The sequence below is a fragment of the Mesoplodon bidens genome (genome assembly GCF_964165515.1).
Source record: "Mesoplodon bidens genome assembly, contig: HAP1_SCAFFOLD_120, whole genome shotgun sequence".
Classification (NCBI taxonomy): Eukaryota; Metazoa; Chordata; class Mammalia; order Artiodactyla; family Ziphiidae; genus Mesoplodon; species Mesoplodon bidens.
This window is the reverse complement of record NW_027671363.1, coordinates 1,058,197-1,082,970: the sequence shown is the minus strand read 5'-3', so window position 1 is coordinate 1,082,970 and position 24,774 is coordinate 1,058,197. Positions and strand designations below refer to the sequence as shown.

Genomic DNA, 24,774 nt, shown 5'->3' with positions numbered 1-24,774 from the left:
ATTAGTTCTGACAGTATCCGGCATGACAAACTTCCATGGTACAAATGAGAATGGACCAAGGTTTGAGCAGGTACAGGAGACAATCCAGGCATGAACAACACCAAGGAAAGGTAGACAGGAAGTAACATGGTGTGTAGGAAATCACGACACCAGTCTGATGGGAAGAGACTTAAACAAGACTGAAACTCACTTCCTAAACCTCCATCTCCAACTGGACAATTCGCAGGACGCAGGTGCACCAAAGTGGCCAATTTATTCAATCCCTTTAATATGGAGGAAGAGTTTAAAATTTTACTGGTTTAATTTGCCCCAAAAGCAACTCTCAACAGTTATGGCCTCTGTCGTCGGAGCTTTGTATGAAATTAAGTCAAAGTGTGGAGCTCCTTTGCCTTTTTTTTCTTCTCCTTAAAAAAGAAAAGAAACAATTGTTCCGAGTAAAAACAAACATATTCCAAAGCATGTGTACATTGAAAAGTAAAGAAACTTTATTAACAACTTCATAAAAACTGACTTAAAATTTTAAAAAGAAAAAAACATGTTTTGAAGTCCTTCCGACTGGAGTCGTGTCTCATAGTGCATAGTGTCCTTTCTTTACAGAAATAGTCGTATTAGGACACATATGCACAAGGATTAACACCATGACACACTGTACACGGCGGGACCTGGCGAGCTCACCAGTTGTCGTCTGAGTCCAGGTCTCTGGGGAGGATCCACTCCACGGATGAGCCCAGCAGAGTCTGAAGCTCGTTCGTGAACTCCACCAGATCTAAGAGCTCCTTACTTTCTGGATTACAGGACTCCAGGTCTTTGGGGCAAGAGAATAAGAGACTTGCTGACACTTGCCGGCAGAACTCGGCCTCCGCGATGGTGACGATTTCCACATTTGGGAAATTGCAGCGGAATATGCAGGAGGACATTTGCAGTTTCTTGAGCAGGTCTGAGAGCAACAGCCAGTTACGAGGCCTACACCAGAGAAAGGACAGTGGTTTGAGTTTCCGGCAAAATTAGAGGCGCTCCCAACTATGAACTACCCGTCTCCTGGCGGTGAAAGGGCCTGCTACTTCCACTTTGATTACCCCACCCCCACCCCACTTCTCACTGTCCTTAGAAGGTCTACTTCTTCTTTTTCTTTTTTAATTTTATTTATTTATTTATTTTTGGCTGCATTGGGCCTGTTGCTGCGCACGGGCTTTCTCTAGTTGTGGCTCGCGGGCTCTAGAGTGCAGGCTCAGTAGCTGTGGCGCACAGGCTTAGTTGCTCCGTGGCATGTGGGATCTTCCAAGACCAGGGCTCGAACCTGTGTCCCCTGAACTGACAGGCAGATTCTTAACCACTGTGCCACCAGGGAAGCCCGGAAGATCTACTTCTAGCGGGGGAACTCTGGACTCATGTGCATGTGTTAAGAGACCACCTAGGGCAGACCAGCCAACTTAGACAAAAGCAGGAGCAGCGCCCCTGAACCAGCCTCGTTGCAGGCCACCCCAGTGCTGCCTTGGCTCTGGTCACAACTCAGGTCACCCCTCTACAAGTAAGTGCACCCCGTTCTAGTCACTGGGGAAAACCAGTCTGTATGCCAACCCAAGGGAGATGGCAAACACCTCTTTGACCTCTCCTCTCCTCCGGCCCTCACGGAGAGAGCATGAGAAACACTCGAGGTCACCTGGCTTTCCTTGCCTTTCCCACACCTCCAACCTGCCTCTCAATGCTGCCGGGAGTGAGGCTTTTTCGAGAAGGGAGGTGGTACAATCCTTCCTGATACCCTGCCACGCTTTATCATCTCTATCCCGAATAGAATGTCACCACAAGGGCAGACACGTTCCCAGCCTCAGAGTCCAAGGAGGATGCTACTCCTTAAGCACCGGGGTCAACACACAGCAGAGCAAGGTCTCCTGATGTGTTCACTCCAAAGGGTTGGTCATGGGGCACAGTGGCCCGACCGTGGGGACAAGACTCGATCTATGCAAATCTGAAGACACATAAGATCCCAGGTGCCACATACGGCTTTCTCTAATCTTATACGAGAAGCGGGTACACATCAGTATCGTCCCGTGGACCTCACGCGCCTTGGAAGGCCCCTATGGTAGCCGTTTGGGGAGGATCCCTTCCCCAAGAGTTTACTGACTGAAACTGTGCAATTGCAGTCGCTGACTCCCGTGTCCTTTGGGCTCTAGGGGTGTGTTCCAATGAGGGCAGTTGGCTGGGGAGCCCTCCCACCCCCAAACTTTTCTGGAAAAGTTCCACTGCATTATGTGAGGTCGGTGGACACTTGGTGAGGAATTCACTCACCCCCCAACCCAGCCAACCTCATCTACTGAAGGGGATTTCTAACTCCTGCCACCCCACAGAGCAGCTGGGCTGGCTGTTGACCACATGCTGGCCACGCTCACCCCTGAGCGACGGACACCTGGACGTTATAACACGGCAAAAGGGGGTCTTCGGAAAATTCAGATTCCAATAGGTCACCATAGGCCTCGTTGCTGTCATCCTGGTCCTCCGGTCCTGGGGGATTTGCTAAAACATCATAACCACTTTCATCATCTGGTTCTAACCGGGGGGGCAAACAAGAGAGAGGTCAGTAAGCTGGAGCAAGATTCCAGCTGTTCGCCAAAAAGGACCCTGGAAAAATTCTTTCCCAAGCAAGTCCTGCTCACAGCACCACCACCACCCCCAGAAGCCCAACTGAAACGAACAAGGCTGTTCAGCACACACAGAGCTGCCAGAGAACTCCGAAGAGCAACCGGGGCTACCGTCGTCAGGAGCCTGCAGGTTATTTAAACCGTCTGCAGAGGTGGGGGGGGGGGAGAGAGAGAGAGAGAAACAAGATAACGCCTGCTGGTAAGAGGCAAATGCTGCTGGAGTTCGGGAACATCTCACGCTGGGGCTGGTGTCACCTCCTGACAAGTCCCACTGCACACGCCTCCAGGTATCTGACTGAAACCTCCCCACGCGTCCACCCGCCTTCCTGAGGGACTGCCCGCCTCACCGCCCCAGCCTGCCAAACAAAAGCTAGCCTGGCTAGCCAAGAGTTTTCCAGCCCCCCACCTCGCAAAACTCAAAGTATGTATCTCTTCTTTGACAGACTAACGTTGGGCCGCTTTTCCCAGTAAAGGGTCACTTAGAGTAAACGGGGGGGTGGGGGTAGGGGGAACCCAGGTGAAAGGCTGTGAAGTCACCGTCTAGATGCTTGAACAAGACCGTGTCTTGACCTCTGCCGTACCTGTTAAGAACTTCTCCAGAAGTTCGCTGTGGTTCACTTTCTTGATGGTTCTACCTGAGTACGTAGCCAGGGTAGGAACAGCACCGTAGGAGAGGAGCAAGCGGACAATTTCGAGATGATCATTCTTGACAGCATCGTGGAGAGGCCTAGGAGAGGTGCGGGGGATTACACCCGTGCACGCGACGCTTGCTTCTAAGGACACGGGGCAAAATCGAGCGTGTGCGGCCAAGCCTCGTAGGCGCGCTATTTCACCGAGGAGGTGAGTGTACGGTCGCTGCGACAAATTACTCTGTTATTTCAACACATAACCCTTTACGGGACAGGTGAAGGGACCATCTCAGGCCTAATTCTTCAATGCAAATCTCTCTTAATGCATGGCCCAAGGAGGAACTCAGGCCACGATGAAAATGTTTCCAATGAACTTAAATAGTGACAGACTGTAAGAAGGTAACATACGGCGGGGTGGGGGGAAGAACCCCAGCACCACGGAAGCAGATACGAGAAGCCATTGTTACACCATTACAAACAAAACCCAAAAAGTGCAGTTGGTAAAAGAAACTAGGGGCAAAGTGGAACCTCTCCTGAAACCAATTTGGAGATGAGTGATCAACCCTCTCGCCCAGAAGCAGTCGACAGGCAGGGCGAGTTCTCAGGAGGATACAGAGTCCTCCTGCCCGTGTCCGCTGGGGTCAGGAACACTGTCCGCAGTCCCATCCAGAAAGGATGCTATTTGGAAACCATGAACCACCAAATACCTTACGGTTTTGCTCATTTTATGACCGTCAGGAAAGCCCCAGTGCCCTGCCTCGTGGTGGCATCCCAGGTACAACCAGGAAGATGCTTGGGCTGACTCAGACATGGGCCTCTGGCCAATAAACCGAGGTCAAGGACAGAGTGGGGGCCAGGCCCGGGGATGTGGGTGGACACGGCAGGTCCTATCAAGCCAGTTGCCACTGGACCTGTCTGTACTCCTGCAACTTTCAACTCACATATATGTTCAAGAGTGAGATTCAACAGACGCTGGTGGAGAGTCCAGGGTCTTAAAAGAGAACACCCCTGATTATTCATGCAGGCTCAACATTTTCAGGGACTTCTGTCCATAAGAGCGTCACAGAGTTTTAAAGTTCTATGTAAATTTGCCAGAAAGATCTGTCCGATTCCATTCTAGAGGACTCCGCCACCAGTGTGCTTACATGGCACTCACTCTCCATCTTTCCTTCTGGGGTTCCCCGCACACCCTGAGAACCACTGCCTATGCCCCAGCAGGGCCACGCCAAGAGCAAGACCGCCACTGACCCGGTTCCATCCTGGGCACTGCAGTTGACATCGGCGCCATATTCAAGGAGGTGTCGTACGATGTTGAGCCAACCTCTTGCACAAGCCTCGTGCAGGGCACAGTAACCCGCGTTGTCGCGGTGGTTCACATCACAAATCTTGTTCTCCAGGCAGTACAAGACCACTTCCTACGGGGAGAGGAGAGGAGAGGAGAGGAGATACCATCAGACAACCATACAGTGAACTTTGTAAGGGTGACCTCCCCATAGCTTGCCGGTGCCCACTTTCAAAGGCATACATCCTTGGGGCCAAAAGCCCACCATGGCGCGGGCAGGCGGCAGGCATCCTGGTGGGGGGTGAGAGTGCGTGAGAAGGGCTTGGAGATGCAGACAGTGTTGTCTAAGGCTCTGCTGCACCAGTGGCCTGGCCATGGGCAAGTTACCCTTGAACTTCTCCAAGCTTCCACAGGGCTGCTGAGAGGACGCATTCGGATAGCGATGGAAGCCCTCAGCCCAGGGGCCGACGTGACCAGTACAGAGGTGTCACGGCTGCTAACATCTTAGATGACACATTGCCAAGCACAGACCATTCTCACTTGATGGGTCTGTTCAGTCAGTGGCAGTGGACGATAACACAAGTTTAGATCAAAGTATGGATGACCAACACTTAAAGAGAGCTTAAATCAGCCAGAGAACATTCCCCAGCTTAGAGAAGCAGGGACACCCAGGTCACCTACATCCTCGCAACCCTTGTTAAGAACCCAAATCAGAACCTGGGCCTCAGATGCTCTTGTCTGTATGTTAAGTGGAGTTAAAGAGAAGCTCTCTCCCTCCATCCTCGAGGAATGACACAAAATGCCTCCAATAACCCCACCCTCTATTTTGCCTCACTCCACCCTCTCAAGTAAATATGAAAATTTTAGACTGATTCTGCCCCAAGTTAATGACAGGAACCTGATACACCACAGGCTGCAACCTCCACATTTCAAGAATCAAATAAAACGTTCACCCCCGCCCCCGGAGATGTTCTGTGTCAACACTGTGCATTAGAATCACTGTTATTAACCTTATTTCTTTGGCTTGTTAAAATATTAATATGAACCACTCCCAGTAAGCAGAGCAGGAACTTATTCAATGTTTTATTACCTTAAGAAAGTTTTCAGACACATCGAAAGCATTTGCCACCAGAAAACACGTTATACTGTTAATACTGGGTAAGTCGTGCCCAGCAGAGAGCCGTCAGGTTCTGAGAGCTGGGAGTAGGCAGAACGTGCATGTGGCCCAACACATGGTCTGCTGGGTAAGGGGGGATGGGATGGGGTCAGAACAGGCCTCCTTGTGACATCTCTCAGGTAACTTATCTGTTAAACCTAAAACGGGGGTCATTCTAGCTGCTCATAAGTGCGAGATGGGTTCTGTAAAACCTTTTATGCCCTTTGGAGGACACGCCAATCAAAGGTGACCACTCACTTGGGAGCGAACTAGAATGTTCCATTTGCTTACCACGTGAACCCAATGGGGCATGCTGGTAAACCTGGCCATCGGGGCCCTGTTACTTCAGGTCACTGCAGCAGCTCCCTTCCAAAACAAGAGGAGGAAGAGAAAAGGCACGCCCACGAATGCGTTTCTCCGTTTACATCCCAACCTGCCAGAAAGCCCACAATCCTCTGGGCTCCCAGGCCACCTGCCCCAAGCCCTGGTATCCAGGATACCGCATGAAGCTGCTGCTCTTTTAGCAGGCCCTCACTAGCCAGACTTGAGTGGACGGCTGCAAGCTAATGAGTTGTGTGCCCCAGCCAGGGAGAGGCCCTGTCACGTGGCTCTGGGATCAGGTCTGAACGCCACCAACTGCTGTGCACACATCAATTTACTCAACCCAGGGTTTATTTGCTGTGACAATCATGGCCTTCACCTGGAAACCTTCATCACTACTAGGGCAGATTCAAGGGTACCTAGAAATGAAAGGCCGTCCAAGCTGATGGGTAAGTCAACTCTCTTCTCCCGGAAGATGGCAGCAGAGGCAGCAGTAGCCCCACGGCCAGGTCAGACTTTTTGCCACGGGCTGTCCTAACTCAACCACGTTGATCCCACTATTTACACAGTGCTTCTCATTTCCCCAGATGAGGACATCTTCTGTCACCCACAGGAACCCAGGAGATAGCAGGAAAGGAAGGTAGTACTATCCTCATTCAACACTTGGAAACTGAGGCCCAGAGATATTAAACCCCAAGTTCAATTAACATGAAGTACTAGACCTATAACTCAGGTCTTTGGTACCTGGTCAGCTGGGAAGATTCAAAAGGCCCAAGAGGGCCCCAGTTAGAGGGATGCAATCCAGCTGTGACGAGCATCCCACAGGCCTTCTCTGTTGGGGGTCAAGTGGGCTAACTACACTCTCCTAGCTAGGAGGGTGATGGCCTCTAAATAGATGGCAACCGTCGCCACCAACACTTTCTCTAACTGAAAGGTGAAGAAGCGGGGCGAGTCTGTCGACGCAACACATTCCTTGGTCTATTTTCTCCGCTAGAAATAAACGGGAGTGTCTGAAGGGCAGCCCAGCCATTCCCAAGCAAAGTCAAACTGCTTTTGTCGGACAGCTCTCTGTTCAGCGGCTATAAGCCGAATGCCATTACCCGCAAAATGTAACCATAAAGGCCATAAGCCCGACGTTGTTAATTAAATGCCTCATTAACTTTTTTAAAAACATGACTTAATCAGTTCATAGAAAATTTAACCATCACCGCTAAAGGCACAAGCATGTGGTTGCACACTGGCGTTTCAGCCTAAGAAATAGAAGCCTTTTTCCCAGGAGGGAAAGGTTTGAGGTCTTTGGCCACGCAAGTGATCTATTTAACGCGGATCTGAAGCCAGAGTGTGTTTCTAAACTTCCAGAACCACATTATCATGACATAAAGCTCAGACAGCCTTTATACTGCACATGGTATCTTTGGCTAAGCAGAAGAAAATAACCAAGAATGCTGAAGACAAAACTTCAGGAAAACCCTCCCAAACCACACCCTTATCTGCTTAAGCAAACTGTCCTTCAATTTGAAAAGGTTGAAGCTGCCACATCTCCCAACTGGGCCTTCATCCCAACATTTAAAATTCTGCCCAGAGAAATCCCAGAAACTTGGATTCAAAGTTGAAAGCGTTCATCTACTTGTCACAATGTTCAGCATCAACACTGGTGATCTGTGGAATCTACATATTGAAATTTACATTTGAAGAAAAAAACAAATCCGACCGTAAACATTCCCAAGGCTTCCTGTGCAATCAAAGGCCAGGTAGCCTAAAAAAGTATGGATCAAGTGCCCCTTGGTCCAGGCCTCAGAGCCACCAAACCAAAATGGAAACTGTCTTAGAGGACCAACGAGGGTCTTTTGACCTCTCTGGTCCCAAAGGGAGGCTGCTGGAAATGATGCCAAGTTCACAGGTGGGGCTCGGAGCCCCGCCCTCCACGGCGGGTGCAGCAGCACCCCGCCCCCCCCATCTCCAGCATTTGCTGGAAGCGGGAGTCTACTTTCTCAACCCTAACCCAAAAGTTGGGGTTAGGGGTCTCCCCCCGACCTCCAGCGTTTGCTGGAAGCAAGGAGACTATCTTCTCAACCACGGGGGGGTCTAGCTCAACACTATGTGCAACATCTGCTCTGTCCTCCTAGGCGCCCGCTCTCAGCTCTTGGGAAACCAACTGGGTGCTCCTTGGACTTCACCTGCAAGTAACTGCGCTAACTACCACAAAGTGCTCTCTAGCTAATGGAGAGGTCTCCAAGAGACGTGTAGATATAAACAACAGCACATTCAACCCACAACAACAACAAAAAAACATCCCAAACTAAGCATAGCCCTAGTGCTTCCAACTTCCCACCCACAGTCATGCCTTAGGGCCAAGGCAGGCACACTTCCAAGGGCTCACGGCACTATGGACCGGGGTGGGGGGACACGACGGGAGACGGGGGACAGGGGCACAGAGCTGGCTGAGGGTGTGGGCGCCAGGGCTCCGGGCCAGCCTGGGTCCTGCCACCCCAGTGCTCAGCCACACCTCCACGCTCAGCCTGCTGAACCGCATTTTACTGTCACCATTCAACTCCCAGAGGGCTGATGCCAGCACAGAAAAATGCCTTTGCCCTGTGGGCTATTACATCACAATTGCTACTGACAAGTATGGTGGGGGAACTGCACAGGGCATGGAGAGTCATCTGTCTCACAGAGGTTTTGAACTGTCAAAAGGGCAATTCCAGTGTGAGCCAGTCTTGCTGAGGAGCGTGGTGGGCTGTGGAGCACTGCTGGATTGCTACCTGTACGGGTATCAGCTAACCCCTCTGAGGCTCAGTTTCCTCATCCGAGAGTGGGCTAGTACGCGTTACTCCCAAGTGAACATGTTAAAAGGGTGAAAGGAGTTACTACAGATCACACGGGCTTAGGCAGATATCAGTTATCTTTCTATGTTGCTCTAGCAATAGAGGCCATCACTGTCATCAGCCGTGCTGGGTTGGGATACAGCAGTGTGGACAGGGAGTTTTGTGCAAGGCTCAACCCCTGCTCCCCGCCCATCAGCCCTCGGCTCCCGTGCCCTCTCAGAAAGAGACTGCTCAGGTCTGCCCCACTCCCACCCCTACTCTGCACAGACACTTCCCACCCGCTACCCCACAGGGGCATCACTCTGCCCCAAACAGCACAAGTTAGTAGAGCTAATAACTACTCTCCTTCTTGCTATTCAGAATCCAAAAGGGCTCATTAAAATTCCCCTGGTCGCCAAGCCCTGGGTTAGGTCAGATTTTATATCAGAGATAAGTGAGCCGGACTGGCCGAAGCAGCCTACCTGCCTGAACGGGAACGGAACATCAGAGAGGCCTGCCTTTCTTTTCACACCACGACTGAACAAGCCACCAAAGAGCCCGCAGTGTGAGCGGGAGCCAACGCAAACACCCTGCTGGAACACCCAGCCCAGCCCGCCACGTGGAGGGGGCTGGGCTCTGAGACACGCCCCCCATCCCCAGCCAGTGTGTCCCCCACCCAAGGAGCAGCAGCCAGTGGATCCTGATCCGGGGCACCCACAAGGATGCTCACCTCGTAGCCAAGCCGGGAGGCCTGCTGTAGGAGGGTGTCGCCTGCATTCTTATTGACAATAAGTCTCCGCGCTTCTGGTGGCATCGGGCGGGACTGGGTGGTCTCTGGAGGGGAGCTTGAGCATGTCAGCTGCGAGGCCTGGGAAGATGGTAACAATTGCTGCAAACGGTCCAAGGGCTTCTGGTCCTGCTTGGCCGGCGAAAGATCATAGTGGAACTGGGCTCAGGCCGCTCCTGAGTGGAGGAAAGCACTTTTCCTCCTCTCTGTCTGAGGGAGGCGGGGCGCGAGGAAGGGGCTGCATTTTTACTCGCTGGAAACTTCACCGCCACCCAGGAGACAGGTGCCCTAGGAAGGGGCAGGGACATTTTGGGGGGAGGGGTTCAGGAAAAGGAAAACTTTGTCCCCAGAAGCAGAGAAGTAGGCAGGCAGGATGTGCCTGCATGGGCCCGGGGGGCGGGGGAGAGCCAGGGGCAAGAGGTACCTTGCCATCCGCATTGTCCACGTAGGAGTCCCCTGGCAGCGGCAAGCCCCGCCTGGGCTCCTGAGGGCTCAAAGGCTTGGTTTTGCACGGTCGCTTCGCGGATGGTTTCTCGCTGTTGTCGGTGTATTTCTGCGGCAGGGGCGAAGGCTGCCGATCCATTTCTTCGTCCATGCACAGCACATCTGTCAGGGGGAGAAGAAGCGGGCGTTACACAGTTGTAGCCGGTGAGGAAAGAAAAGCCCATTGTTAGCACTGATCGTTGGAGCAGATTCAGTTTTTAAAGATATACCAATTATGTTTTCAAAGCACTAATATTTTAATCATCCCACATTCAACCGGCAAATGGGCTAACCCACGAAACGCCAAATGGCAAGTCGCTTCAAAGGGCCGCAAGAGAGGGCAGAAGCCAGCCCTTCGTGCGCTCCCGTCCCCACCCGTGGGGGGCCTGGGTGCTCGGGACAGGGCGACTGGGGACAGACAGCCTGAGGCTGGAATGAGGGCACTGACAAGCGCCCGGGGTCACCCAAGACTTCCCTTCCTGCCCAGCCGTGGGCTGGGTGATGAGGAGCAGCCCAGGAAGTCGAGCTCCCACCTCACTGTCCATTCCATAAGAAGTGTGCAGGCTGAAAGGACCTCAGGAAGAAAACTCCCCGCTCGCCACACGCTACTCTTGTCAACTTGGATGGCCCTCAGGTCCCCTCCAGGGCCGTTTCCCACAGAGGGCGGGTGATCCACCCTCCAGGAGCGCCCCCCGCCCCGTGCGTACCTTGTTCATTGTCACTGCATTTAAGGGACTCCTCCAACCAGCTTCTGTTGCTTTGGGCCTCTGCCCTTTTCCTGCCAGGTTTCTCTTCGGAGATGCTATTGCCCTGGGGGGTGACCGCAGGCTGGACCGCCTGGGTTACTTCCTTCCTGCCCTGCCGGCCAGGTTTGCTCTCTGCTGCCGACACCTGCTGTTTCTGCCGTTCTCTAAGGTGCAGCAAGCGGCGCTGCTTTCTGGGATGGAGCCCTGTTAATTCAATGCACACCTCAGGTTGGTCAGCTCACTATAATGTGGCTCTTCTAAGTGGTTAGAGGAACTGTTTGTCATTTCCCTCTCAGGCCAGTCAGCTAATGGAGAAATAACTACAAATTAATGAAGAAGCCCGCCAGGGCGGGGAACGAACTGTCTTACACATCACTAACAGGAGTGGGGGAGGGGAGGGGTGTGGTCACTGTGTTGGCTGGAACTTGTCACCAAGTCTCGGGAGGGGGCCTATTTGCCTTTGGCCACCTTTGGGCTCCAGCCCCGCCACCTGGCTTTGGGGGGGTGGGGGGTGGGGAGGTGTGAGTGGCTCCCCCCAGGGCTCCAGAGTGGGACTGGAACTTTCCACTGCTCCGCTCCAGGACTTCCGTAGGGTGCCCTGCGGGCCGAAGCGAAACCGAGCTCACCTTTGGAGACCCGTCTCGGCTTGGCTTTCAGCAGAGAGTTCTCCGGGAGCACAGTGGTCTCAGTGTGCTTCCTATTGCCAGAGACCTTGCGCTTTCTGTTCAGCCGGAGGGTGGGGCTGCGTGACGCGTCCGGGGCCGTCTGGTCGGTGAGGGACTCTCTGGGGGGCTCCGTGTCCATGTCCTCAGGAAGATCACTGTCTTCTGGGGCTTCGAAGGGGTCAGGTTTGCTTCCATCATAACACTCCCCTAGGGGAGGGGAGACAACCCGGAAAGGAGGGAACAAAGGTCACCAGGAGCAGGCAGGACCCCCATGCCCAAGGCAATCTGCTACCAACAGACCACCCCCCTTTGGAGACCAGGGGCCTCACACGCTGGAAGCACAAAACCCTCAGAAAGACGTCCCAAAGGAAGGACAGCTGAACACAGCCAGCAAAGAAAGCAGAAGATGAGGCGTGTAGCCCACTCACAATCCATCCTTCAAGGGTCAAGGTGAGGCATCTACACTCTCTCTCTATAGGCATGTGAGGTAACTCCCTAACTGCTTAACTCTCCAAGGTGGCTTACTTTTAAAGGGGGGGGTGAGTGACCTCACAGTAAGATCCAACCAATCAGGGCGGAGCTACAAATGACTATCCAACCAATCAGGGCGGAACTACAAATGACTATGGAAACAGCTGCTAGTAAACAAAAAAGGCTGATGTCATCAACAGACCAAATAGCCCCCAACTGCCATCTACACAGACATAGCACCAATGTTCACTTGGGTCAGCAGGGGCGAGGGTGAAGAAAAAGGGTACGGAAAGAATGGTGGGAGGCTGGGAAGCTGGGGAGACCAAGGCAAGAGGAGCCTGGCAAAGGGAAAGGAAAGGCTTCCTGGTGCACACACAAGGGTCAAGGGCAATTTCAAAGAACTCAACCAGATTGCTACAAGTCCGTCTGTCCTCCTTCCACACCCGTGGGGGGAAAAGCATTTCACTGCCATCGAGGGGCTGCTCCTAGTTCCTGTCTAGGAAGAAGGCCCTCAGTGACACCAGTCACCCACCTGGCACGTCTCCACGCCTTCCTTCCCAGGCAACAAGCATCTAAGGACATTTCAAAGACAAGACTCCAACCCCCTTCATGGGGGGGCGGGTGGGGGGGCGGCGGGCAGGGCTGAACTGCTCACACCCCAGCTCCGCCTGTGTTGCTCCTGTCCCCTCTGCACAATCTAGCATCCACTTGGGGCTTTTCCTCCAATCACCCCAGCCTAACATTACTCCTCGCTTTTGCTCTAGCCAAAGAAACAGTTCAACTGCTTTGCTAGTCACATTGTTTCTAACACACAAATAATTCCATAATGATCACTGTGCTGGTAAAGAGTTCCCCGAAGATGACCCTGTGTCCATCACCGGCCGGGGGTGGGGGTGGGTGTATGAGTTTGGTATTTCGTTAACACCTGAGCTAAGCTCCCACAGCCCGTTTTTCTAGATGAAATCATGGACACACCCCTCACATGCTGCTCGCATTCCTCCTCCTCTCCCTAGACCACTTCAAGTATCACTCCCACTTCTGCCCAGCCGGCTGGTCCCCTGATCAGCCTCTCTTGGGGGGCATTCCCAGCATTTAATGGCAGCCAGTTGTGGGGATGAACCTCACCCTGGCCTGGGCTAGCCTGACCTGTGTTCTCAATGGTGGAACACACTTAGCTTTTCTCCAAGGGTATCCCAAGGTGGGAGAGATCCCCATCTACTCTTGCCGGAATGGTGGAATCACCCCAACCGCGAGGGTCTCCTGCCATGGCAGCAGGAGAAACCCCAAACTCCTGGCCTGTGCTTATGGGTGATGCAGCCCAGGCTACCGCAGGCCCGGTGAAGACGGCGTGCTGCAACTCTCACTCGGGCTGCTCTGTGACCCTCTTAAACACTCGGGCAGGAATGGCGCCGCTTTACAACTCGGCCCCCTTCACTTGTAAAGTGGGAATGTTACTGCTAGCCTCCCTCCAGGGTGGGCTTCATAATCACGGGCCGGGCTCAGCACAGAGAAAGGCTGGAAAAATCCCTTTAACCAAAAGATGCCAAGACTTTCAGACCAGCCTGAATCTCAGGCCTGAAATGTAGGAAATTTTAAGAGGTGAGCCCTGCTGGTTACACCATTGGACTTCTCTGGTCCAATCAGCCTTCCCTAAAAGCTCCGTGGGAGGGGATCCATGGAGGAATGGAAGGGCTACCTTAAGAACCCCCATGTCCAATTTGAAAGTTTCTTTTTCCAAACTAGGTCCATCCACCCTTCCCCCAACCCCGGAGCCTTTTAGGGCAAAGATCTCAATTCCCCTCAGCTAAGGCCCCCCAAGACCTTACGCTAGTGTGACCTTACCCAGGCCAGTAATAACCCTGAAGGACGCCCACCCCGACTGCCCAAGATGCCCATGGCCACCAGCTATGGGGTAGAGGCTCCGTGTCACTTGGAGCTTCTCAAAGACTGTTCTAACCACGACCCACAGGAGGATGACCCTTGAGGGCAAAGGAGATGGGGAGATAAATAGATACACGGGGATCCTAACCATCAGGCTTTGCCATCATTGCTACTTTTGGCCCTTCTAAAAGTGGGAAGCCATGTGCCCTTGGTCACCCAGTCTAAGCAAGATGTGAACGTGGTCCCTGCAGCATGGTCCTATGACTCACAGCACATATATCCCAAATTCATTATGATTGTACCATAGCATCACCTCACAGAAGCATCACCACAGCAACATTTACAAGTCACTGTGGCAGCAAAGCACCCTCCCCACTGTTGAGCCATGCCCAGTGAGGCCTAAACAAGGTGAGAGGGTTCTGACTTGCTGGAAGGCTCCCCAGGATTAAAATCCCCTTCTCTGTAGCTTAACTATAATAGCACCTCCAGTCAGGGCTAACCTTGTTCAAAGTTACACCTGCTACACAAGGAGTGCAGGGGATCTCTGTTCCAAAGTAGTTTACAAACGTGCAAGTGCTCAGCTGGAAGAGAAGTTCCCTGAGCAAAGAAGTTTCATGAAGCCCCTCGACTGAGGCTTCCTCCAGCTCCTGGCCAGGCACTGCCACTGAGCAGGTCCTAGGCCTGTCCCAGCCAAGTGCTTGGCAAGGGAGATGGTTACTCCAAGTTTGAGAAGGAAGGGACCAGTGCCTCCTTGCCCCGCCCCATCTTCAAATGCCACTGAGGGTTCCTAGTGATGAACTTCCAAGTCTGAGGAACCTCCAAACTCTGGTGAACTTCCAAAATAAAAATTTCACTCAGCCACCCATGTGATCATAAAGAATAAATGAGTATCTCGGCCACTGTGTTTTCAAGTTAATTCCTTTTTTTAAACAAGCCCCTAGCAACAAGATGCACCCGCACCAGGACAACCAGGGCCACGCAAACAGCACCCACCACCTTGGAAGCTCCTGGGCCCTCCATGGGTAGGGGCTGCCTCAGAAGGGGGAAGGCATCTTGAAGGCATCCTGGACCCTCTCTGGGACCCCTGCCCGCTCCAAATCCCCGCCCCAGCTCCCATGTGCTCACAGCTCGGCTCTCGGCCACACCTACACCCATGAGAAGGACCTGAGCCCATATCAGCTCAAGACATGATGGCCCAAGAACAAGAAGGCCCATTCATATCCAGCTGAATGGAGTGAACACCTGCTGGGCCTTGGACGTGGAGGCCGCAGTAAGAACAGTGGCCCCTTCAGGTGACCTTTCCTGACCAGCTATTTACAAACCCCACGTTTCTACAAGACAGAGGGTGGGTGGGGAACCCACCTCCGTTGCCCCAACCTTTCAAACGCAGCCCCTCACCTTCCCCAACCCTTCTCCTGCCCTCCCATGGTGGCCATTCATGGCTCACTGGGCCATGTCCCGGGTGCTCCAGGAAGAGACCCGTCGGTCAGTCTGAGATTGGAGGCAGGCGGTGGGGGGAGGGGGCTTTCGGAATCATCTGGGGCTCAGGCCCTGCTCCCCATCAGCCACACCGAGTTCTCGTCTCCACGCTCAGCAGGAAAGACTGGGAAGGACGCACACAAACGTCTCTGGGAAGAAGGGCGGGTGAGGCCACTGAGACGTGAAGGGCAGCGGCCACCCTGGGTTTGGCCACGTTGCTGGAGAAAAGGGCGAGAAGACTCGAGGCCGGTTAACTGCCCGCTGCCTTCCTCCAGCCTCCCTCACCGTCCACCCAGAACAGGCAGATCCCCTCCTCAGAAAAGTGCATCCCCGTGAACTTGGCCTTGCCCACTTTTACCACATCTCTCTGAGAAACTTCCCAAGAGCTGAGTTATGAGGCCACTCGGGAGGGTAAGGGCTGCATGTCAGCTGTGAGCACAGGCAAGGAGGGAGGCCTTCTTGCTGCTTCACTCCAGGGTGGCCTGGACCCTCCGTTTTTCATTCCAATCCCGAGGGGGAGGAGCTCGGAATCGTCTACTCCAGGCACATTGAGAGCCCCATCCCTCGGGTAAGGCCGCCACTGACTAGCCCCAGAAATCCCCTTCTACGGGAGCCACGTAGGACACACCGCTCCCGCTGTGGCTTACCCAGAACCCTGGCCACAGGCCTTTGTCTGACCCCAAAGATGAGCTGGGGGAGGGCAGTGCTCCAAGCAGCAGAGAGAAGCACACGCTGCTGCTGACCACAATTCTCCCGAACTGCATCAGGCACCCACGACCTAAGCGTGCGGGCCAACGCCGACCCTACGACTGGGTCCAAGGGCCTGGGCCTCCCAAACGTGCCCACCACCCCCGACCGTCCCGTCTCAGGAGGATGTCACGCCCACCCTGTCCTCGACGTTCACCGAGGTGCCCTCACTCACCATCACCGGTAAGGTTTCTGGGGTCCGGAGCAGGCTGCAGGCCACAGGCCACCAGCACGCACACTGAAGAAAGCGGGAGAAAGACCTCCACTTGCTGCCAACGCATCTCATTAGCCCAGGAAGTCTCGAGGGCCAAGCCCGAAGTCAACCCCAGTGGGGGAGCAGCTGAGGGGACCGCAGAGTGTGACTCGAGGCCAACACGAGCTTTCTCTCCAGTTCGGCCTCCAGAACAGAACACAGCCGTCTGGTGGGAAGAACGGCCTCGTTGATCCCACGGCCTCGGAGCGTGGTGTCAGCTCCTCCTGACTGCAAACGAGCCTCCACAGAACACAATGATGCTCATCTCTCTGGGGCCTTCATCAGCCCTCATCGCACTTGAACGAAACCTCTGCCTTTGGAGGGAGAATCCGAGTACTCTCCACTCCCTCCCACAGGAGACTGTCACTCTGGAGGGTCTGGCTCTGGCTGCAAGTGCCATTCCACTGCTACCAAAAACCCGTGTCCGTACCTGCTACAAAACAGAACACATACCTGCTACGCTGGAGGTCCTGCACTGCCATTCCTCTGCTCTACTGTATCAGACTATTACTAACTACAGGACTAGCATTGCTCCGGAAAAAGGAGACGCGTGCCAGGAAATAGCATTTCATAGGTGCTTCACTCCTGGATGTCGCAACGCTCCAAAGGACAACCAGCCTTGCAATCCACAGCTGGGAAGGGTGGCCAGAGCAGCCCGTTCTCCGAACAGCCAGCACCCAGACGCTGGGCCGTCGGAAGCGTACTGTTTCCTCTCACCTCCCTCGGCACTGGGAGCGGAAGCGCCCCGTTCCCACCGACGTGGTACCACACGCGAGCCGCCTGGGTTCACTTACATCTCTCACTGTCGTTCTGGTCGGCAATGGCCTCCTCCGGGGCAACCGACTTTGGCTTTTTGTCCTGACTTCCTTTCAGCCTTTCCCAGTCAGCGGGGCTAAATTTGCGCACCTCGGAGTCTTTGGTCGTGGGGTGGCCGCCTTCTCGCTCTTTCATCTCCAACTCTGAGAAGCGCATCACTGCACGCTACAAAGAGAACGGAGATGGAAAAAAGACACACCTTACCACCAAAGCTATTTCACTGCCCTTACCTTAAAGGAAGGTATCTTCAAAGAAAAGTTTGCCCAAAACCAACCACAATTTATGATACAACTGAGATATTTTAAAATTGAACGATAAAAACATAAGAGTGTCTATGTGTAACTAGTCACACACTCTTTATTCCTAAAGCCATATGTATGTAGAGATATATGTGGTGTGTATGTATAGCCATACATACACTGTGGCATACAGACAGACATTCTCTTTCGAAGGTAAATAAAACAAAACAAAAACACAACGCAAAGAAAGCGAAACAAAAACACAACAGAAAAGAAAACAAATGCACAGTGAATAAAGACGACCATGGCCCACAAACTTCCCTTTGTATATTTGGAAATGAAATTTAACTCAAAAGGTTTATGGAAGATTCCAGTAATAAAAATTTGAAGAACTGACCTCACAGTAAGCAGCGGGTAGACAAAATACTGTCCTCTTGTAATCCTTCCATGTATGTAATTAAAATGGGCACTCAATGGATCATTTAGATAACTTCATCCATTTTTATAAGCATAAACCAATTGTTTTCTTAACATTGCAAAACAATTTGGCTTTATTTGTCTTTTAATTAAAAGTAAAATATCTTAAGGAAATTCCTATACAACATCTATCATTCACTAGCAAGTTAAATACATACTCTATCCCTTTAAGCAAGGTTTGTGTTTTTGTTTTGTTTGTTTGTTTGTTTTTTGGGTGGAAAAAAAATTGCACGAATCTCACAGACATGCGGCCGCTACACACCTCCACCAAGTATCACGTAAGGCACTCTAAGCAGCGCTTTTAGGTATATTTGTTAACGTACAGTAACGGCAGAGAAATCAAAGCGATTGATAGGTAAATGTCATGCAGTCTTTTAGACATCCTTCGCAATAATTAAAACTTCCGTTGTCAGCATTCGAGTGGAGTTCGCTTAAAATCTACAGAATAACTTAAAGTATCCACTTACGTCCCCTTACTGGACACATTTCAAACATTTAAATTATCCTAAGCTTCATTAACCAAATCAGCCCGGTGTCCTGCCCTATCATACCCCCGGCCCCCTCCTCTTCACACATTAAAAAAACCTGACAACTGGTCAGGCTCCTGAAATTCGGGGGGGGGGGGCGCTCACCTGCAATGCCCGCTGCTCCCGGCCGAGCTGACTGGAGTCTGCGTACAGTCCGGTAGCGACACACTTGAACTGGTCACCCACGTAACCAGCGGAGTTGGCGATTCTCTTTGCCAGCTTAGATGGCTTCGGGTTCAGAACTTTGCCATCGGTTGATCCTGCCTCGTCAGCTCCGTCTTTGGTGTAGGTGGGGGTGACGTCCACACTCGGTGGGGCACTGCCCACGCAAAATGGTTTGGGATCCTCTTGGGTTTTCCCGAAAGTGACCGCAGAGCCGTCGCTCCCCAGGGTCGGCTCCAGGAATGGAGTCGAGACCGGCGTCGCCAGGTTCTCCTTGTTGGTTACCGCTGGAACATTCTCCTTGCTTAAGCCGGAGACTGGCTGGCCCGGAGCCTGTTTGAAAGTATAGGCTTCGTGGAAGTCACTGATGCGCCCCAACTCCTCTCTCAGGGCAATGAAATCCCGGTGTGGCTGTAGAGCCGGGTCAGGTGGGGGTTTGGTGGGCTCGGCACTCTGGCTGACACTCTCAGCTGTGAAGCCGGGTTTGGACACGTTAGCGTCGGTTTTAGCATCTGGCTCTTCCCGGAGGAGGTCTACATAGACAAGCTTGTCACTCTTGACAACGGTCTTCCCTTGATTTCAGCTGGTGCTGGGCTTTAGGTTCTTGTCCGCGGGGACTTCTGGATGTAACTTGGTGCTGCCGGCTTCCAGTATCTCAGAAAACCGGTTCCAGAGGCTTGGGTCCTCGTAGCGGGTCCTCTCGTGGGACCGGTACCTCCTCTCCGGCTTCTCCTCTTTAGTGATCTCGATGGGCGTATGAGGTATCAACATGGGATGCACCATGCCCAACCCCAGCGCGTCCTGGTAGGTCACAAACTCCGGCCCGCCCATGGGTAGCCCGTAGGGCAGTCCCGGCTTTGGGGCGAGGTGCCCAGGAAAGAGACTGCCATTGGGCAACACCGGGTGAGGGTAGACAGGGCCTTTGCCGTGTAAGGAGAGGGGACTTATGGCAATGCCCTTGGGCGCTGGGTAAGGCAGGTAACTCCTGGGGTAGGGGATTGGTGGGGACCTGAACGCCTCGTTTGGTGACAGAAATACTGAGCTCGGCGGGAGGCCATTCTCATTCGCTTTGAAGCTCGGCTCTGGGTTGCTGGCTTTGGCGCCCTTGCTGCCGGTGCCGCCGCTGTGCTTGGCAGGTGTGGTCGAGGGATTCGCTTTGAAGCTCGGCTCTGGGTTGCTGGCTTTGGCGCCCTTGCTGCCGGTGCCGCCGCTGTGCTTGGCAGGTGTGGTCGAGGGCTGGCCCACGTGCTGGATGACGGATGGCGTGGTATCCACGGAGCTCCTGCTGGTCTCGCTGCCCTCGGCGGTGGCATTTGGGGCCGGCGACGCAGAGGCTGGGCGGCCGGCGCTCGAGACCGACCCCGAAACGTTAGTGACCACGGCGTCGGCGGCACCCATGCGGGGACATGAAGAACTGCGCTGCTGCGGGATGGCCCAGTCCAAGGCCTTGTTTTTCAGCGGCAGGCCTTTGCCATTGTTCTCTTCGTTAGGACTTGGCCCGGGCACCACCCAGGACGAGGGAGCTGTGCTAATGATCTCAGATCTATAGATAGCACAGCCATTTCCTGGAGGAGACAAGAGTTTCTTTCGGAATCTCACTTCCGGAGAGCACTAGGCCGCTTCCAGCTCTGCTGTGAACCAGGACGGTGGGAGCCATCTTTTTCACGTGGTCAGCTTTGGAAGCATCTACATCCACCACTTTAGAGGACAAGTCTAGTGGCTTATCGGTGACGCCTCTGGTAACCGTCTGCTTCTCCAAGAGAGGAGGTGAGCTGCCATCTTTTCTGTCTTCACCTGCTGTTTTCCGGGTGTGCCCGGGAGCTGGCTGGGTGCTTTCGGCTCCTTCTGGAGCCTTTGGATACTTGCTGCTGCAGAGCCTGGCCGCGGGGAACTCGCTGCTGACCGTCATGTATGGCTTCGACAGGGTGACCGAGGGCGAGGTGGACATCCTGGCACAGTGCTTATGGAACGCGGAGTAGGTGTCCGCAGCGGGCTGGGAGGGAAGGTGGACGCGGGGTGAAGGCCGAGGCGAGGGGGGCAACAGGAGAGCCGTGTCCCCCGGCAGGCCGCTGGTGACCGCCTTGGCAGAGGGCACCCTCGGCTGCTTACTGTTCTGGATGTGGGGATACGAGTGGGAATCGACCGGGTTCCCAGGACTGACGCCCATCTTCCAGGGCAGGCTTTTGTCTGCGCAGTGGACCAGAGGCGGGATGGCTGGTGAGGCCGAAGGCGTCGAGAGTCTCATGGGCGAGGCCAGGGATGATGGGATGTGGGGACTGATGTGGTGAGGTGGCGGCAGGTAGAGAAATCGCTCCCCATTGGTACAGACCAGAGAATACAGCGGCTGGGCCACGCCGTAGGACTGCTGAGGTAGCAAGGCCTTGTACGTGTTCAGGGAATACTTCTTTGGCGAGTCAAGAAAAGGGTAGATGGCTGGCGTGGCCCCCTCCATGTAGGGATTGACCCAGGGCAGCCGCAGGTAACTAGCACCATTGATGTTGAGCGGGCTCTGTTTGTCGCTGGCAGGTCTGTCCAAGCCCAGTGTTTCTGCCGTGGGGACAGCACTTTTTTGTATTCCGGGTGGCGTTTTGTATATAGCACTGAAGCCATTTGGGGGCTTTCCGGAGACAGCGGAGGCCTCCACCATCTCGGGTGTATTCGGTTTGAACTGCATCTCTGGGTTTCTTTCGGAAGAAAACCCCAGACCACCTATGGTTGTGGCAGCCTCCCGCCCTTTCTCTGAGCCCAGTCCACACGAGCTAGAATAGACGATGTTTCCGGGGACACGCAGCCCTTCCCGGATCAGGCCGGTGCGTGCGGTCCATGCTCAGCGCTGCCAGGCCATCGATCCGATGGGCCGTGGTCGCGTCCACCTTCGCAGAAGAAGAATATGGGTATTACCGAGGACATGCCTTCAAAGCAGCCCATCCCAAAGAGAAACCGCGGACTAGCTCAATCGGACATCAGCCTCAACATCTGAGCCGAAACGGTTAAAAACTAAAGGATTCACAAGGTCTTTGGCCCCCGCTTATCCAGAACCCTCCTCTGCCTGCCGCCTCACCGTTGTCCAACTAGTGTCCTCAAAGCACGGAAAACGTTGGTCCCCTTAGACTTGAGGCCCCTGCATTAATCAGTCATCTATTAACTCTGGAAGATCCACCTTCTCAGCAGAAATTCTTTGCTGCAACTGAGGTGATACCAACTCCCCTGCTCTCAGAACCACCCTCATGGGGTACAGAACTCGGACTCACCCTCCCCAGGCCCCAGTCAGGTTAGGGCGGGGCGATGTGCACTTCGTTTTCCCCGGATGGAGCGGGGAGGCATTCTTTAACATAACAAAAACCAATCTTCAGGGGGACAGTAAGGAATGAAGGACTTGAGCTGTCTCATTTCTAAATCAATAAAGAGGCCATGGGTCAAACTGTAGTTGTGTCTTTTGACTTCCTCTCCCTGGTATCTGAAGACAGCTCTGTTTCATATTTTACTGGGAAGGGAAACCCTAAGGGTCTACTTGGAGGCTACACATTTATCCAGCTGGGAGCACTGATGTGGCACGTAGCTTATCGAAGAAAAGGCGGCACGTATCCCACCAGTCACCAGGGGACGAGGACGTAAATGGCGAGCACAGCCAAGAAAGTGAGCCAGGAAGAAATTGGGTGAGGCTTCGTCCTGCGGCCTAGGCTTTCTACTCAGCCCTGCCCTTGAAACACCCCGCCCCGCCCCCAAAAGGCCCTTTAATGGTATGCAAATGAATGCACGATTGATTACAGATCACTGATACTCAGCACATCAACAGAAGCCATTAATCTCTTACCACGTTGTGATTCAAGGGGTTGTCTTCCCTTAGTTCCAGTACAGCCTTTGAAGTGTCACCTTCGTTTACAGGAATTTTCCTATTTAGAAGGACACACCAACTTCATGAAAGCATTCCTCACTTAATCCATCTTTCATAGATTGCCCCAGAATAGACCAGTTTCTAATAACTCCGTTTTTCCAACTGCCCTTAAAAAAAAAAAAATCCTCCCCAATGGCCCATATTGAAAGTTGTCCCCGAATGGTGATTCAACGGGACTGGGAAAAACAAAGGAAAGGCAGGGCAACAGGGATGTGAAATCACAGATGCTACGTCCTCGAGGTGGGTAAGGCAGGAAGTCTGCACAACCACGTCACCCTCACAATTCTTCCTCCAGAGAGGCCGGGCAGGACAGTCCGGGCTCTGCTGTCCTAGCAGACCCTTATAAGCTCTACCTGAGGACAGGAATGAAGTAATACAATGTCCAAAGCCAAAGTGGGGACCTCAAGGCTGGAGTCTGCGAGCTGGCTACATCAATCACTTCTGTGTTACCCGTGAGGACAGGCTTTCAAAACTTTTCCCCAAACAAAGTTAGGTACCATGTCCTATGAAACTGGTTTCCATGGTGATAATGAAGCCATATTTGACTGCCTCTATCAAAATGATGGGGGATAACACACTAATATCATACAAATGTCAGCTGCTCCAGGGGAAGCCACACATCTGTGCCAGGCTGCTTGCGGCTGCCCCTGGAACTTGTTATCAGAGAGCATCGATAAAGAAAGTGCTTGGTGCCAACTTCCAAATCCCCAGGATAAAATCACTGACAAGCGGCAGAGAGAAGTTTCATCATTACCCGGAAGAGCAGCTTCAATTATCTACTGCTTAGCTGCCTCTACCCCGCACTCCAAAATTACTGATGAGGAAGCATAACAGAGCTGCCGGGTGACTGAAACCAGGAGCCAGTGGCCTCGCTTAACAGGTGGCGGAGGACGCAGAGAAACCCTGGGCTTCAATGGTGTGAAGGGTGGCTATCGTCCCATTTATTACTGAGCAAACTATTTGTTTTAAAAGCACATCGAAGGCCGATCCACCTGGGCCCACACTCCTGACATTTAGAGTTAAAGCAGCATATAGACTGGGATTAATTCTCCTTCGTAAATATGAAATAATAAATTAAGGACGAAAGTGCACTGAAAGGCCGCTTTAGGGGCTAACCTCTTAAAGGGCGGCAATGCTTCGCTGAGCCAGGTTGCCTGTTAAAACTGTAAATCAAGGGCCACCAGCTAGGCAGGAGATCTCCCCCCTACCCCCTTAGGGCCCACTCTGGCTGTGAGGACATGAAGGGGGGGCTCTGCTCAGGAGCCCTGAGGAAGGACCCACGCTCTCCCCAGGCCTCAGCCGGACACGCGCATTTACCTGTTGTCGCTGATCCCACACATGCGGACCCTCTCGCTGTTCATCCAGCTGTGAACATTCCCATATGGGGCGGGGGGGTGTGTGTGCTGAAAGCATGTCGTCTTCTTGGATGGCAGCTTTTCTTCAAGCGTCTAGTCTGTTTAAAACAAAAAGAAGCCCAGGAGGTTGAATAAAAAAGGAGCCAAAGAGGGAACAAGAGAAACCCTCCTTCTAGGCACTTCATACAGAATGCACTTGGGAAGGCAGACCCTGCTCCACGTTCTACAGATGGCCAGAAGCAAAGGAACACACCTGAGCCAGAGGTTCAAGGAGGGAGGTGGAACTTCCCTGGCAGGAGGCGCTGGGGATGCAGAGAGTTCAAGAGCCACAGGCCACACCATTCAAGGTACAGCACATGACACCCTTAACCTGCCCTTCTCCCTTCTCCCTTCCCCTTTCCCAGCCTTTTGGAGAACACACTTGGATCGAAAGTGGACGGTGCTAGATTCCAGGGAGCCCCACATTGACTCTTCTTGTGGCTGAAAGGATTGGGGACAGGGGTGGGGTGTGGGCTAAAAGGCACAACAGTCCGGTGTGGTGGCCCAAACTACGACTCACTTCCACGGCTGCGGTGCGTGTGACTTACAGATGGAGGGGTAAAAAGAGTCAGTGCGCTGGCGAGCCACCCCACCCGAGCCCTAGATTAGATTAAGCCCCAAACCTGGGTGGTTTGGCCTGGGAGCTGCAGAGGGAGGGGGCTGAGTAATTCAATGACGCCTGCTCGCTGGGGACCAGCAATCAGGAGCGAGTGCAGAAATCGGAGCAGCCCAGGCTGCCGGGCTGGGGCTGGGGCTGGGGCTGCAAGATTCCGGCCCACGGGGAGCAAGCAGAAGCCACCCGTTTTCCGTCTAGCGGGAGGAGGGGGGAGGCTGCTGAGGCACAGGGGAGAGCCCCGCCCCCTCCTTAACTTCCCGGCCCACCAGCCCCACCCACACCACATTCTAGTTTGCTGCATGAGTGAA

At 53.4% G+C, this 24,774-nt stretch overlaps 1 protein-coding gene and 1 pseudogene across 2 annotated transcripts in view; both read right to left on the bottom strand.

The window, feature by feature from the left end:
• LOC308611519 (centrosomal protein of 78 kDa-like) overlaps window positions 1-24,774 on the bottom strand; it is a 739,857-nt pseudogene that overhangs the window by 28,493 nt on the left and 686,590 nt on the right. The window lies entirely within an intron of this gene.
• Window positions 669-23,901, bottom strand: LOC308611516 (BCL-6 corepressor-like; the record flags this gene model as incomplete). The annotated part of the gene is given in 15 exon segments (XM_081260259.1): window positions 669-963; window positions 2,388-2,544; window positions 3,218-3,363; window positions 4,514-4,680; window positions 9,559-9,744; window positions 10,040-10,221; window positions 10,806-11,048; window positions 11,471-11,716; window positions 17,135-17,321; window positions 18,505-19,140; window positions 19,144-20,139; window positions 20,141-21,373; window positions 21,375-21,434; window positions 22,376-22,454; window positions 23,774-23,901. Coding segments are annotated over 15 exon segments (4,938 nt in total), but the record flags the coding sequence as incomplete, so codon positions are not given.